This window comes from Antennarius striatus, chromosome 7 (genome assembly GCF_040054535.1).
Source record: "Antennarius striatus isolate MH-2024 chromosome 7, ASM4005453v1, whole genome shotgun sequence".
NCBI lineage: Eukaryota > Metazoa > Chordata > Actinopteri > Lophiiformes > Antennariidae > Antennarius > Antennarius striatus.
Genome location: NC_090782.1, coordinates 11,604,414 through 11,617,380, shown reverse-complemented (window position 1 = coordinate 11,617,380; position 12,967 = coordinate 11,604,414). Strand labels below are relative to the sequence as shown.

Genomic DNA, 12,967 nt, shown 5'->3' with positions numbered 1-12,967 from the left:
GTTAGTTTCCAGCATACCGTAATGAGACCTACACTATAATAACTCCTGCAGTCGTGATGCAGCTGTTTCACACAAACGATCCAATTTCTTTCATTAAACCTTGAGAGAAACATAATTGCTCGAATCTAGAAGCTTGAGGGGAAGATTATCTGACTGATCCAAAATCATTTCATGTTAAATGAAATTCTTTCAATTTGTTTTATTTATATGGTCACTTTGAATCCTTACAGAAGATCAATAGATAGTTGTATTAGGAGCAAAGGAGAGTGGTTTTTAACTAATTGAACCACGGCTCATTCAAGAAATTAAGCAACACTTTTTAGTTAAATTGTGCATATTACTAGCAAGGTACCTCCTAGATAAAATAATAACAGTTGTAGTTCAAGATTTTTAATACAAGAAATGGATGAAATCACCAGAAGCTGATGACATTTCTTATGTCATTAAAAGAGTGTAAAAGAGACGTACATCACCAATGACAGCCAGGGCAGCCAGGGCTGCCAGAGATCCCAGCATGGAGGCCAAAGTTCGGTGCACAATCTGAGAATTCAAGACATTCTTTGATTTATTATTATTTATTTACTTATTTCACATTAAGATTTTTGGGATATATATATATCATTATTATCTGGCATCTTTCTATCACACATGTATTTATACCCCATCTCAATAAAATATCCAAATAAGATTTGCTGCAGCAGGACACGATGAGTCAATAATTCATTTTGAAGTTTGTGTTCTATCATGTATGACTTAAATACAGAACATCACAGGGATGACAGAAACATGTCCATAATACTATAAGACCTGACCTCCTTCACTATCACCACTGTCAGATGTGATGCATACCATTATCAAAGATTGAGGCATGTGAGAACAAACTTAAGGCTTCTATATTGGCAGATTTAATCTGAGTAAATGATGCTGCATGATAACTCTGTCGTATGCATTTGATTAGAACATCATCTTCAATGCACACTGACCTCGACTGAACTAGTCAACATAAAACTGGGTCCTGTCACTCAAAATGACTGTTAACAAAAATTTCTCTTTTATCACAGATGTGCTTAGATAATAAAGAAAAACAAGAGCATCTTCATCCTCTGCTTTTGTCTTCATCAAAAGTGACAAAATAAAAAGTGTGGTGTTATTCTGTTTTAGGCATGTGTGTGTGTGTGTGTGTGTGTGTGTGTGTGTGTGTGTGCGCGCGTGTGTGTGTGTGTGTGCGCGTGTGTGCGCGTGTGTGTGTGTGTGTGTGTGTGTGTGTGTGTGTGTGTGTGTGTGTGTGTGTGTGTGTGTGTGTGTGTGGTAGGAACTGGAACCTTTTGCATCCATCATTAAATCTCAGTAGGTGTAAATTGAGATTATTTAGCAGCTCATCAACGTAATGACATCTATCTAGAAAATGAGCTCCCATCATCATTCATACATGATTAATTTACACCAAATCAACTAGTATCAACCAAATGATCCATCAGTGACACGTTCCATTTTAAATAATGGTAAATCTACTGATTAGCATTATGGAATCAGTGTCACATTAAAGCCTGTGCACTTCTATAGATCCTGTTTTCATTATGGCTCAAATTCAGTATTGACAACTGTAATTATTAGTGGAAATAGAAGAAACAATACTTTCATTCACATCAACTCCTAATCTGGTCAATCAGCTGATATTTTTGTTCATCATGAGTTGTAGCATCAATCTAATCTAATCTAATCTAATCTAATCTAATCTAATCTAATCTAATCTAATCTAATCTAATCTAATCTAATCTAATCTAATCTAATCTAATCTAATCTAATCTAATCTAATCTGATCTATTCACACATAAAAGACTTGTGCTGATCTAAAACACAATCAATCAAGACGACGACCAGACGAGTGTTTGGACCTTAAAAAAATAGCTGACAAAATTCAGACTGTGACAGATGCTATCAAGCTGCACTTTTGGAAATGTAGACTCTCTTCTGATGCATTTCAGGTACAAGTCTGTATGCAAATAATCTGTTCCATAAAGTCCCTCAAGTTTACTGAAGTGCAACAGTAAATACTAGATCACAACTTTTGGAATATGATTTGGTGTCAGAACCTTTAATAGAGTATTATAGAGTATAGAGTAGAGTAATATAACATATTGTACTGGGAAAAGTCTGAAGCATGACAGGCCAGTTACCTCAAAGATGATGAGAATGTAGACTCCAGCCAGGATGATTCCGGCGATGGCCACCTGCGTCTCCACGCTGACGAAGAGCGACTGGTGGGTCATGGATAATGGCACCACCTCATTATTCTGCAGGAAGGCCTGAACCGTGATGGCGATGGGGTCACTGTGTGGGAAAGGAGGCAGCAGAGGACAATGTAGGTGGTGTTGTTTCTCATCTAACATTATGATCCTTTAATGAGACACTGCCATAAGTAATCAATTATTTTGCATTGGAATGCAGAAGCAGAAATAATTAAGGCTCCTTTGTTTTTATCTAGATGAACCCTCCCTGATAACACTCATGCAGTACTAGCTCTGAGTACCTGCTAAGCATCTCAAATGTTTTTGTTAACAATATCTGGTCACTTCGTTCAGCATGTAGAGGAATGGTCCAGTTGTGGATCACCTGTTGACACAGAACAGAACAACTGAGTTCACCTGTCACTGCATTTCACACACGATGCCTTCAGAATGAGTCTTCACCTGCTGGGCCCTCCTCCTGCGTTGTCCCGGCTGCTCCGTCTGCTCCACCTGGATCAGGATGTACTCCTGACTGGTGAGGTCGATCATTCCTCCGGCGAAGGGTCCCCCCACCTGCAGCTTCAGCAACGCATTGTCTCGGAAATCTGTCAGATTCATAGCTGATGGGACGGTCAAGAGAAAACTGTGGATGTGTTGGATGTGAGTTCAAAGGGAAAATGTACTATTTACTGTATGTCTGAGGATGTCTTTCCTCTTAACTCTCCTATTCCTCTCATGTAGTATTTATAGTGGAGATCCTCATGAACTAAACACATTTTAAACATTTGTCAAAGTCGTTCATATTTTTTTTTCTATCTACATCCCACTTCTCTGTTTACTAAAAACCCGTTATGCTTGATGCAACCCACTGTTTGAGTTGCAGTTTCAGAAATCAGCAAAAAATTTCACAGTGCAGCTGCAAAGGATACAGAAACTGTCTGTTGAAGACACCGCCAGCATCCTCCAGGGGTTGTCTCGATCTGGATACATGCTGAAGAACAACTGGAGCCAAAGGATGATCATCAACGTTATTCACCTCAATCAGAGCACAAATCCACCTCAAGTACCAGTTTTCACATCCGAATCAGATTCTTGACATTTACGTTGTATCATATGTCACAGGATATACTGTACACGCAGCATCCCTATACTGCTGTTGCAAGACATGTTTGAGGCAGTGACAGGACACCTTTAAGCACAGATTGCTTTGTCTTATAATATATCTGCAGCTGTTCCAGAAAGACACATCCACTTACGCTGCAGAGGATGACAATAGCAAAGATTGCAGCAACTCTGGAGACTCTGAAGCAGCATCTGAAAAGTCACAGATTGTAGAGTTATTGTACCAGTAACGAAGATAAAACGATGAACTATTTTATCACATAATAAACACTAAATGCATCTGAATGAATGGACCTTTATTGTGTGTATTTGTTCAGGTCACTAAGCGAGCTGATATACCATATATCCCATGATATCAGTGACAACACGAGGGGCCTCACTTCATGTTGTTGGTGAGTCTGAAGTAGAGGCTGAGGTTGTCCAGGGGGTCGTTCTTGTCCGTGGAGCCGGAGCGGGACAGGGACAGGCTGGTGACCTCACTGCCCAGCCGGTACCTCTTCTCCAGATCCAGGGATCCGCTGTCCCAGGCTGCTTGGCCCTCAATGAAGCCTGGGTCATGTATGGTCATGTAGGTAATACTGGGGGGTGGGGTGCACATGCTTCAGCATCAGCCATCAATTTAGACAACATTAGTATTCTTTATTGAACTGTAATGTCGATGACAGTTTGTCATTGTGAATGAAGAGGATTTGTTATTTAAGTAATATAAAAAGTCCACTAAATTCTTAAACTGCTTCAGTTAAAATCAGACACACACGCTGATTATGAAGCCCAGCTGCATTAAATTAATAATATAAAGAAATTGTGAAATGAATAATGACTTGAATAAATTATGTTGTCCTCAAATGTGACACTGTACTACAAAAAATTTATAAACTACTTAAAGTCACCTTATTATGATAAAATATTATTATTTTAGCATTGCTCACATTTTACTTCATGATGTCACTTTTAATGATGGTGGTGTTTCTTATTTTTTATTTAATGTGTGATAGTTTGATTTTCCATTATCTTAAGTATTACTCACCTGTCATCTGGGGAGAATTTCAGCAGAGGTGACCTCTCTGAAACATTGGCTGAGTTTGTTTTACCTCTGAGGATATTAAACATGCTGAAATTGTGCCTGAAAAAAAAAAATCCAAAGAAATACAATGAGAAGAAAAATGGTAAAATATAAATCTGAGATTTTCAAAAACACAGAAAACAGACGGTTTGTGGACTTTGACAGTGACATCAAATCTCTCAGCTGTCAGCTAGTGCCTGTTCGAGGCTGAGCTACAGACCCTTTACAGCCGGGGGTGAGAGAAAGGTGGGCGAGCAGCTGGTGCTTCAACACCTGAGGAGATCATTAGTGTGTCTCCCATCATCCTGCTGCTGCACAGGATCCCAGAGGCTGCAGAGGGCTGCTGCCCTCTGAGCATCACAGCTGGGTCCAAAACAATCTCTCTGACACACACACACACACACGTACACACACACACACGCACGCACGCACGCACGCACGCACGCACGCACGCACACACACACACTTGTCTTTTAAATCTGGTTAGGAATATTTCAATGTGAATCTTGCAGAACCAGTGCCTTCCTGTTATTCATTTAAACCAATCCACTATTTCATCAAATCTGAAGTCATCCTGGAAATACTCTGTAAAGTGTAGAGATGTCATGATAAGAGTTATGTAATGGAATCCCAACCCACTGAGCCAAAACTGTTCAAAGGAAATCAACTGAAAATTAAAGGTTCCTCTCCACTAATCTTGCAACAAGTTTTTGCTCTTTGCTCTGAAAAAGGTTGAGTACTTCAACATGTCCTTTGCTCATCCAAATCAAGCAGCTATGATTATTGTTAGTACTGTGATTTGATTAATATATTATTATTGTTTTCGATTGTTAGTAATCAGTCGCATCACAAGTGTTGTATAAGGGAGGTAATTAAGAAATAATGTCTTTCTTCTTTCATTCATTCATTTTCTATCGCTTTGTCCACCTTAGCGGGTCACGGGGAGCTGGAGCCTATCCCAGCTGGCATAGGGAGTGCTATTGTTGTTTTTATCGTACGAGTCTAGCAGAGTTACCCACCATACTCCCAACAGTTGGGGGCTCGGACTATGGCATGGGTGTTGGATAAAGCAGCAGATTACAATAAAGAAGTCTGCCACATTAATCCTCTTAGATACTCTTATACAACTATAAAGAGATTTACTGCATGTCTACAAATGTTTTCTCCCCTCGTCTTTGACTCTGATCCTGTCCCCTAGATGTGACTTGGCTTGGAGTTTAGAAGATGACTTTTTAGAGAGGAGTTAAGGACCTTGGGCAGAACAAAACCTGAGGCTTAAAATGGGAAGAATTACACAACGGTTCCTTTTAGGACACCTCAGTCAGATTAATATGATTAATTTTGCCCTACGAGAAATAAAGCATATTTTAAAGGAGTGGCTGTTCATTCTACTGATGCAGCGTTATTAAATATATTGTTTTATAGTCTGCATATTAATGATTTTTGATTAATTTGATATTATTTAATAGTTCGTTTCTTTTTTTACCACTAGGGGGCAGTGGTCACAGGGCAACAATGGCAGTATGGTCTTTCCAGTTGAGACCTCTGTCAAATACAGTATAAGCTAATTTAAACTCAAAACTGGTCATAGCAAAATTAGGATGCATTCAGAGTTATGTGTCTGGTCACATGTAAAAAAGAAAACACTGTAGAAAAAAACAATGTAGATTTAAAAACACTCAATCGCCTCATAGCAGCTCTCCATCAATTCCTGTGAAAAAGTATTGTCTCTGTTGTTAATAAATGTGAAACTATGTTCACCAGCCAACTTCTAAGTCATCGTGTTTGTCCTTCACTGCAGGGACTGTAGCATGCAGTAGGTTTATCAGGGCCTTTGTCTCCACAATGATGATGTGGGATGTGAGAGTGAAGTGCTGCTGGCAGTAAAACTAAAACAATAAGCTAAAAACAAATCTCTGCAGATCTAAGAAAAATAACAGACTGAAGAGATTTCTCTGTGGGTTTGTGTGCCACAATGCATGGTTTCGTATTTGGGTTCAAACTATTTATTGTATCAGTTCTAATATTGCACCATGGTAAATTAAAAGAACACAACAAAACAGTAACTGCATATTAAAAATCTCATGTCCCCTTCATTTAGAGAAAGTCTCTCGGTATCATCTGATCCTGGGTCAGTTGGATGAAGGCAGATTTGGATTCATAGTTGGGTGATTGTTCAACATCGCTTTCATAGGAGAAAAGGTGGAAAAAGGTGGAAAAAGTGGACAAATTGGCAGAAGATTGATGAACTTCCCTCTAAGATGAATATGATGCCATCTCCTGCAGTCAAACTCCGTGTGTTTATATCAATAGTTTGATCATAAACACTGTACATCATAACATCAGCTCACAGCTGATGCCATGTTTATTTTTCTTCTCTGTCCTTCAGTTCAGCCATTGCCTGAACAGACAAATAGCCTCAGAGCATCCAAAAGAACAAACCCACTGTACATGCATGATTACATTTCCAACTGCTGCAGGTTCACTCTTTATAGTTCCAGTCTAAGTGTCCATTAGACCATCACTTGTTTACTTTATGACCATGTTTAGTCATTTTCATATTTATTATGTAACCTGAGTCATGTTTTTAGTGTATGATCTCGATGTGTGGTGAAAATTCTTGTTGCACCTACAAGAACTCAAGAATTTAATCACCTGACTGCCTCTCTAGAGATTAAAATGTTGATCTCCATCATTGTCCTGTCAAACATAAAAGAGGTAATCCACTCTACTATAGTCCCTTGCAGGAGACACATAGCTATAAGCTGTAGTACACTGTCACATGCAACTTTTACTTAATGAGTTAATGAAGTAAAGAATTCCACAGTTTAATCCCAACAGTCACACCCATGAGTTTGAGATTGGTATCCCCCTGAGTGAATGAGATACACACACACACACACACACACACACACACACACACACACACACTGGGCTCTCTATGGGCAACTCGTTTCCGCCTATGTTCATGCATCCCCTTCAGGATTTGCCCAACATGGCATGTGCAACGTGAGGCGAGACAATGAAGGCTAAAAACTTAATAAACCAGAACACAAAAGAAATTAAATAAGTAAAACCTACCAACCTTTCAAATAGTGCCTTAAACAATAGTTTGGGTCAGCAGAATCAAATATTAAACATGTTGCTAACATGCAGTGTTTTCCCATTTTATGTTAATATGTTGAATTTATTTATTAGCAGATAAGGAGAAACACTAAATTCAGGAGCGACTGATGAATACGACTCCATTTAATCTACTATTGGTCCTGTGAGTTGAGGTAGTAAAAATATAAATGTTGATTACAGGAGCCATGAAGACAGATAAACTCTCAGTGCTACATTCACTGACACCCAGACCTATTCCGCTGGAGAGACTACAATACACACACACACGCACGCACGTCGTCAATCAGTCAGTCATTATCCGCCGCAGCGGGTCACGACGGCATAGGGCGTGAGGCGGGGGACATTCCGAGCACAACGCCAGTGCACCGCGGAGCCACACAAGACATACAACCATGCACACACACACACACCCATTCCTACAGGCAATTTGGCCAATCAACCTGAAGCGCACGCTTTTGGAGGTGGGAGGAAGCCGGAGAACCCGGAGAGAACCCACGCAGACACGGGGATCGGCATCGTGTGGACGGGGCCTGAAGTTAAGTAGAATATCATCCTTCCTAGACCAGAATTGGATCTCAACGGAAATTTCATATTTTGTGGGCATTAGTTTATTATTTATTATATCCATTAGACTATGGAGATGCCAGTTGCTTCTATTGACTCAATCCATTCAATTCTTGAAATTTGACAATAAACTATTGCATGTTGTACGATATATGTTGTCATTAATCCCCCTAGGGAGAGCAGAGTTCAGAAGTCATACCCATCGTCTTGTCGAACAGGCACAAAGCTTTCAGCGTGGATGACACACTGTCCTGAGGGTAGAACTGCAGACTGCTGCAGCTTCTGGGTTTCTCTCCTCTCTGAAATGCCCTGCAGCAAACGCAGCTCCCCCAGGTTCACTGCGACATCCTCTGGTGACCTCAGGCTGTTCCTGCCCTGATGGCCTTGGGCCGACGTCTGAGACATCTCAATCTCCAGGTTGCTTTTGTTCTCCAAATACATGGTGGCACAGCTGGAGGGGAAAAGAAGAGTTTCCATTAAAAAAATGTACGATTTAGCAGTTAAACCTGGGATCCTCATTTTTCACCATTTGCTGCACATAAAAATAGTCAAAAATTTGCTATTATCAATTAGATGTTAGTGTGATTTGGGCCATTTGACAAACATGAGTCAATTTATTACTTCTTTGTGTTCAGCTCCTATCTTCATCTTTGGGTTTTTGTAGGTCTTTTTAAGGTTTATTTTGTAGGTCTTTTTAAGGTTATTGTCACAACAGTGACAGTAAATAAATCAATGAAGTCGAATTTGATAACCCCAACAATGAACTGAAAGATGCATAAAAGTTGCGGTAAGGTTTACTCAGCGTACTCCTGTCACATAGAAGTAGTCATGTGATCGATCCCAAGATGTGAATGTTGATTATAGCAGCTTTATTCAAGTGAGAAAGAGCACCTTCAGAAAGTCTGCCACCTAAAGAAAACCCCAGCTGTTACTGACTAAACTTTTCAAAAGGAGGACTGAGGAGGAGTGATGCATGTGAGGCTGCTGGCCTCGATAAAGTCCTCGGTCATGTGCTCAATGCCTGTGCTGAGCAGCTGACCTGGGTCCTGGCGTCTTGAATCTCTCATTAGGCCAGGCAGTTGATCCTACGAGCTGTAAAACAACCTCCATTGTGTCGGTCGAAACATTCAACAACCACCACCCTGTTGCTCTTGGAGAGGCAGGTCTGAGGTCATGTCTCCCTCCCTTGATAACCTCCAACTCAACTCAGGCGAGTGTAAGCGTCACCCCGCCCACACCGACCTGCATGACAAGACCCCCGGTAGCACTCAACACCACCATCCCCTCCATGATCTTGTGGAAGCCATGACATTAACCCCTTCGTCTGCAACTGGAGACTGGACTTCCTAACAAACAAACCCCTATTTTTTGGGGGGTTAGACAACCTCACCTCCTCTACCCTCACCTGGAGCACCGGCATCCTGCATGGCTACAAGCTCCTAGACTCCCACTTCAATCCCATCATGAACATACAGTATAGCAGTGGGTCTCATCAGAAACCACAATGAGGAGGGCCACTACATGTATGGTGTGCCATCCAATTGTGGCACATTTGCCAACACCCACATAAACGGGACAGAGGATGGGCGTGACCCCAACCTCTTCTTCCCCAGTGTTTACGTCTCTGAATATCTCTCTTGGTCCCTAAACACATCTACACTGGTCAAGAAAGCTCTTCAGCTCCTCTTCATGGGGAGACGAAGGAAAGGCCATCAGTCTCCTCAGATTCTGGTGAATTTCTACCAGTTTACCATAGAGCATTCTCACGAATGCATTCTCTTCTTTCTTTATTCCATGTAAATTAGCAATGTACCTTGATAATAGGCTGATCTTAGTGCAGTTTATAGTGTTTTATTGCATTCTGTGTGTGTATTCACTTCATGAGACAATCATGTACTCTTTAGTCAGGTGATATCTCCATACATTACATGTAAATTACCCAATCACAATGTAATATTCTTTATTTCCCTTAAACGTCTGTTTGTGTATATTTTTGTAAATCAGTATGTGTTTGACTATTTATTTGCATTCTGGTGAGGTGTCAAACTTTTTTGTTGTTCTACACTTGTGCTGTGAAATGACAACATTCAATTTAAACTAATCTAATCTAGTGAATAAACCTTAGAAGAACAGCTCTGTCCAGCACAGAAGGATTAAATTACCATCATCCCATATACACCTGGAGTATCTCGCAGGGTTTTCTCAACCTGCTGCACTTCAAGCTTAATAAATCTTCAGACAAAAAAAAAACAATAAACAGATAAAACATGCAAACCGTTCAGCAGTATTGAAAATACCATTAAATGCACTGAAGTGTACACAGATTGGTATATAGGTGGAACCAAACAACTGCTCCACAAGCACATGGAACAGTACAGGAGATCCAGTTGTTCTGTAAGGTGTCCTTGAGTGTGAAGAAAGGCGCCTTTAAATAAAATTTACTTTTATTATTATTTTTTAAATTATTATTATTATTGTTGTTGTTGTTATTGTTATTGTTTAGAATGCATTAAGACAGCTGAGTGATCCATGGTGCCTGTCAAAGCCAGCAGGGGGTCTGGGTGTGAAGTCATTTTAAACATACACACCAATAGAAAAACCATATGAACTTGATGAACTTGATAGGATTACTGTACTGCGCATGTTATAAGTACAGAGAGAAAGAAAGACACACACACACACACACACGCAAATGGCACTGATCACATAATCTTCAATTCTCATTGGTTGAGCTTATTAGTAACCGAAACAATCATCACTTATTATTGATTCAAATCCATACTCACTACTTTATACCTCATGTTGTTTTTTGTTTGTATGCTAGATTGCTTTCTTGCTTCACATAATATTCTTCTCAAATAAATGTATCGTGCCTCATCATTGAGAAAAATGATGCCATTATAATTACATCGTATCTGTGTGACCACATGACAAACCTAAACACACACAGAGGTCAGTCACTGACACAGGAGGACTATATATGCTAAAGTTTTTTTTTTTAGATATACATTTTCCAAGAAAATACCACAAAATATACTGAGCGTTAACAATCAACCAGACATCCATCTACGTCAGTAGAAAATGACATGTACAAAGATTCTGTGGCTCTCTTTCAGGACGTAGTTCTTAAGTCTCCCTGAAGCCGAGTCCTCGAGTGACAGTGGAGTAAAACCACATAGAAATGTTCTGAAGCAAAGTTTAAATACAAACTTTAAGAAAAATTCAAAAACTTCTTATAGAGCAACTTCAGGAATTTAAAGAATTTATGAGACTTACCTTCAAACACAAAAATTTCCAAATGATAATGATGAAGAGGAAGGCAGGGCTGGAGGTGATGATAACGACAATAGTGGTGGTGATGATGATGATGATGATGATGATGATGATGATGATGATGATCAAGCTTGTGATGATACACAGTGAACATCCAGCAGTAAATGTTAACTGATGCAGACAATCCTGCAGGTTGTGTTTGTGTGTTCCTGTTTTTTTGCTGTTATATTTGATCACAGTGGTTTGACCAGAGACTGAGGTGTTTCCTTCACCCTGAGCTCCCCAGTCTGGAGGAGTTTAGAAGGAGGTGTGGTGTTTGAGTGTGTGTGTGTGTGTGTGTGTGTGTGTGTGTGTGTGTGTGTGTGTGTGTGTGTGTGTGTGTGTGTGTGTGTGTGTGTGTGTGTGTGTGTGTGTGTGTGTGTGTGTGTGTGTGTGTGTGTGTGTGTGTGTGTGTGTGTGTGTGTGTGTGTGTGTGTGTGTGTGTTGGGGGAGTGTCACAATATACTCTGAACGAATCACTGCAAACTTTCCCTTTCAGTCAGACTTCCAGACATTTTTTTAAAGCTTGTCTCCGCAGGGGCCGTTTGGGTTACCAATCTGAGACTTAGTCATATTCAGTTGATCAATGTTTAATGTTTTAAGCAAGTTAAATTCAACAATGGGGTTTAATATTTACAAATGAGACATAGGAAGGAGCACCATTAGCAGCTATGGCTCAGTCAAAGACCGTGTCTTTAATCCTTCATTACATTTAAATTTTACCCCCCCCAAAAAAAGGATTAGGATTTTAACATTCTGGCATTCATGTGTAAAATACACAGTACCTGACTGACAGGAAGTAAATGATTAGGAACTCCTTCCACTAAAACCCTTTCCACAGTGACTGTCATCTATTGGTGAAGTGTGCAATATCAGCATCAAATATATAATTCAATATTCATTCATCCTCCAAAAATGCCCCCCGCATCTGAGGGCTGACAATCAGTTGAATTCCACAACACGCCTGTTCCATTCTCAGAACTCAGTGAAGACAGTGGATCCCATTGATTCCTGTTGGATGGAGTCACCTGCTCTGGAATCACTGTTGCCTGTGACATCAGACAATGAAAGCTGCACACAGAAGATGTCCTGGGGGGAGACGGGATTCTGGTCTTGTGGGATGGTGTGAGACAGCTGCATGAAAAGAGCAATCACATGTACGCCAAGGAGAGAGGAGAGCGTGCCAGCGGCGCTGGGTGATGTACATACATACTTTACAAAATAATGCTGCCTTGGTGAGGCTGTGATGTTTAAGGTACTGATTGCTGATAGTCTGGCCATCATGAGACACAAAAATCATTATCAGCATGATCTTGAGGTGTGATTGAACCCTAAGGGAAAATGTAGTGAATGTATTTCAGAGGTAATAGTTTCAACCACTACTAAGGCTCCCATCTTATTGAATTTCAACCAAATAAGGAAGAAATAATGAGCACTTCAAATGTTGCACTACTGGAAACTGATGCAAATAAAGGTGGTCACAAAGTCGAAGTCCTAATAATGTAGAGCTATTACAATAAACAGTGTATTCATTGGTCTTACTCTGTAGTTA

At 40.2% G+C, this 12,967-nt stretch overlaps 1 protein-coding gene across 1 annotated transcript in view; it reads right to left on the bottom strand.

Moving 5' to 3' along the window:
* Positions 1–11,639, bottom strand: part of oca2 (oculocutaneous albinism II) — a 37,368-nt gene extending 25,729 nt beyond the window's left edge. The window contains exons 1-10 of the mRNA XM_068319753.1: positions 11,380–11,639; positions 8,303–8,554; positions 4,378–4,473; positions 3,731–3,928; positions 3,485–3,542; positions 3,158–3,230; positions 2,691–2,848; positions 2,531–2,613; positions 2,178–2,331; positions 469–540 (exon numbers count right to left, since the gene is read on the bottom strand). Of these exons, the coding sequence (XP_068175854.1) occupies positions 469–540; positions 2,178–2,331; positions 2,531–2,613; positions 2,691–2,848; positions 3,158–3,230; positions 3,485–3,542; positions 3,731–3,928; positions 4,378–4,473; positions 8,303–8,544 (1,134 nt within the window). The 5' untranslated portion in view covers positions 8,545–8,554; positions 11,380–11,639. The remainder of the gene's footprint in view (positions 1–468; positions 541–2,177; positions 2,332–2,530; positions 2,614–2,690; positions 2,849–3,157; positions 3,231–3,484; positions 3,543–3,730; positions 3,929–4,377; positions 4,474–8,302; positions 8,555–11,379) is intronic.
* Positions 11,640–12,967: the final 1,328 nt, after the last annotated feature.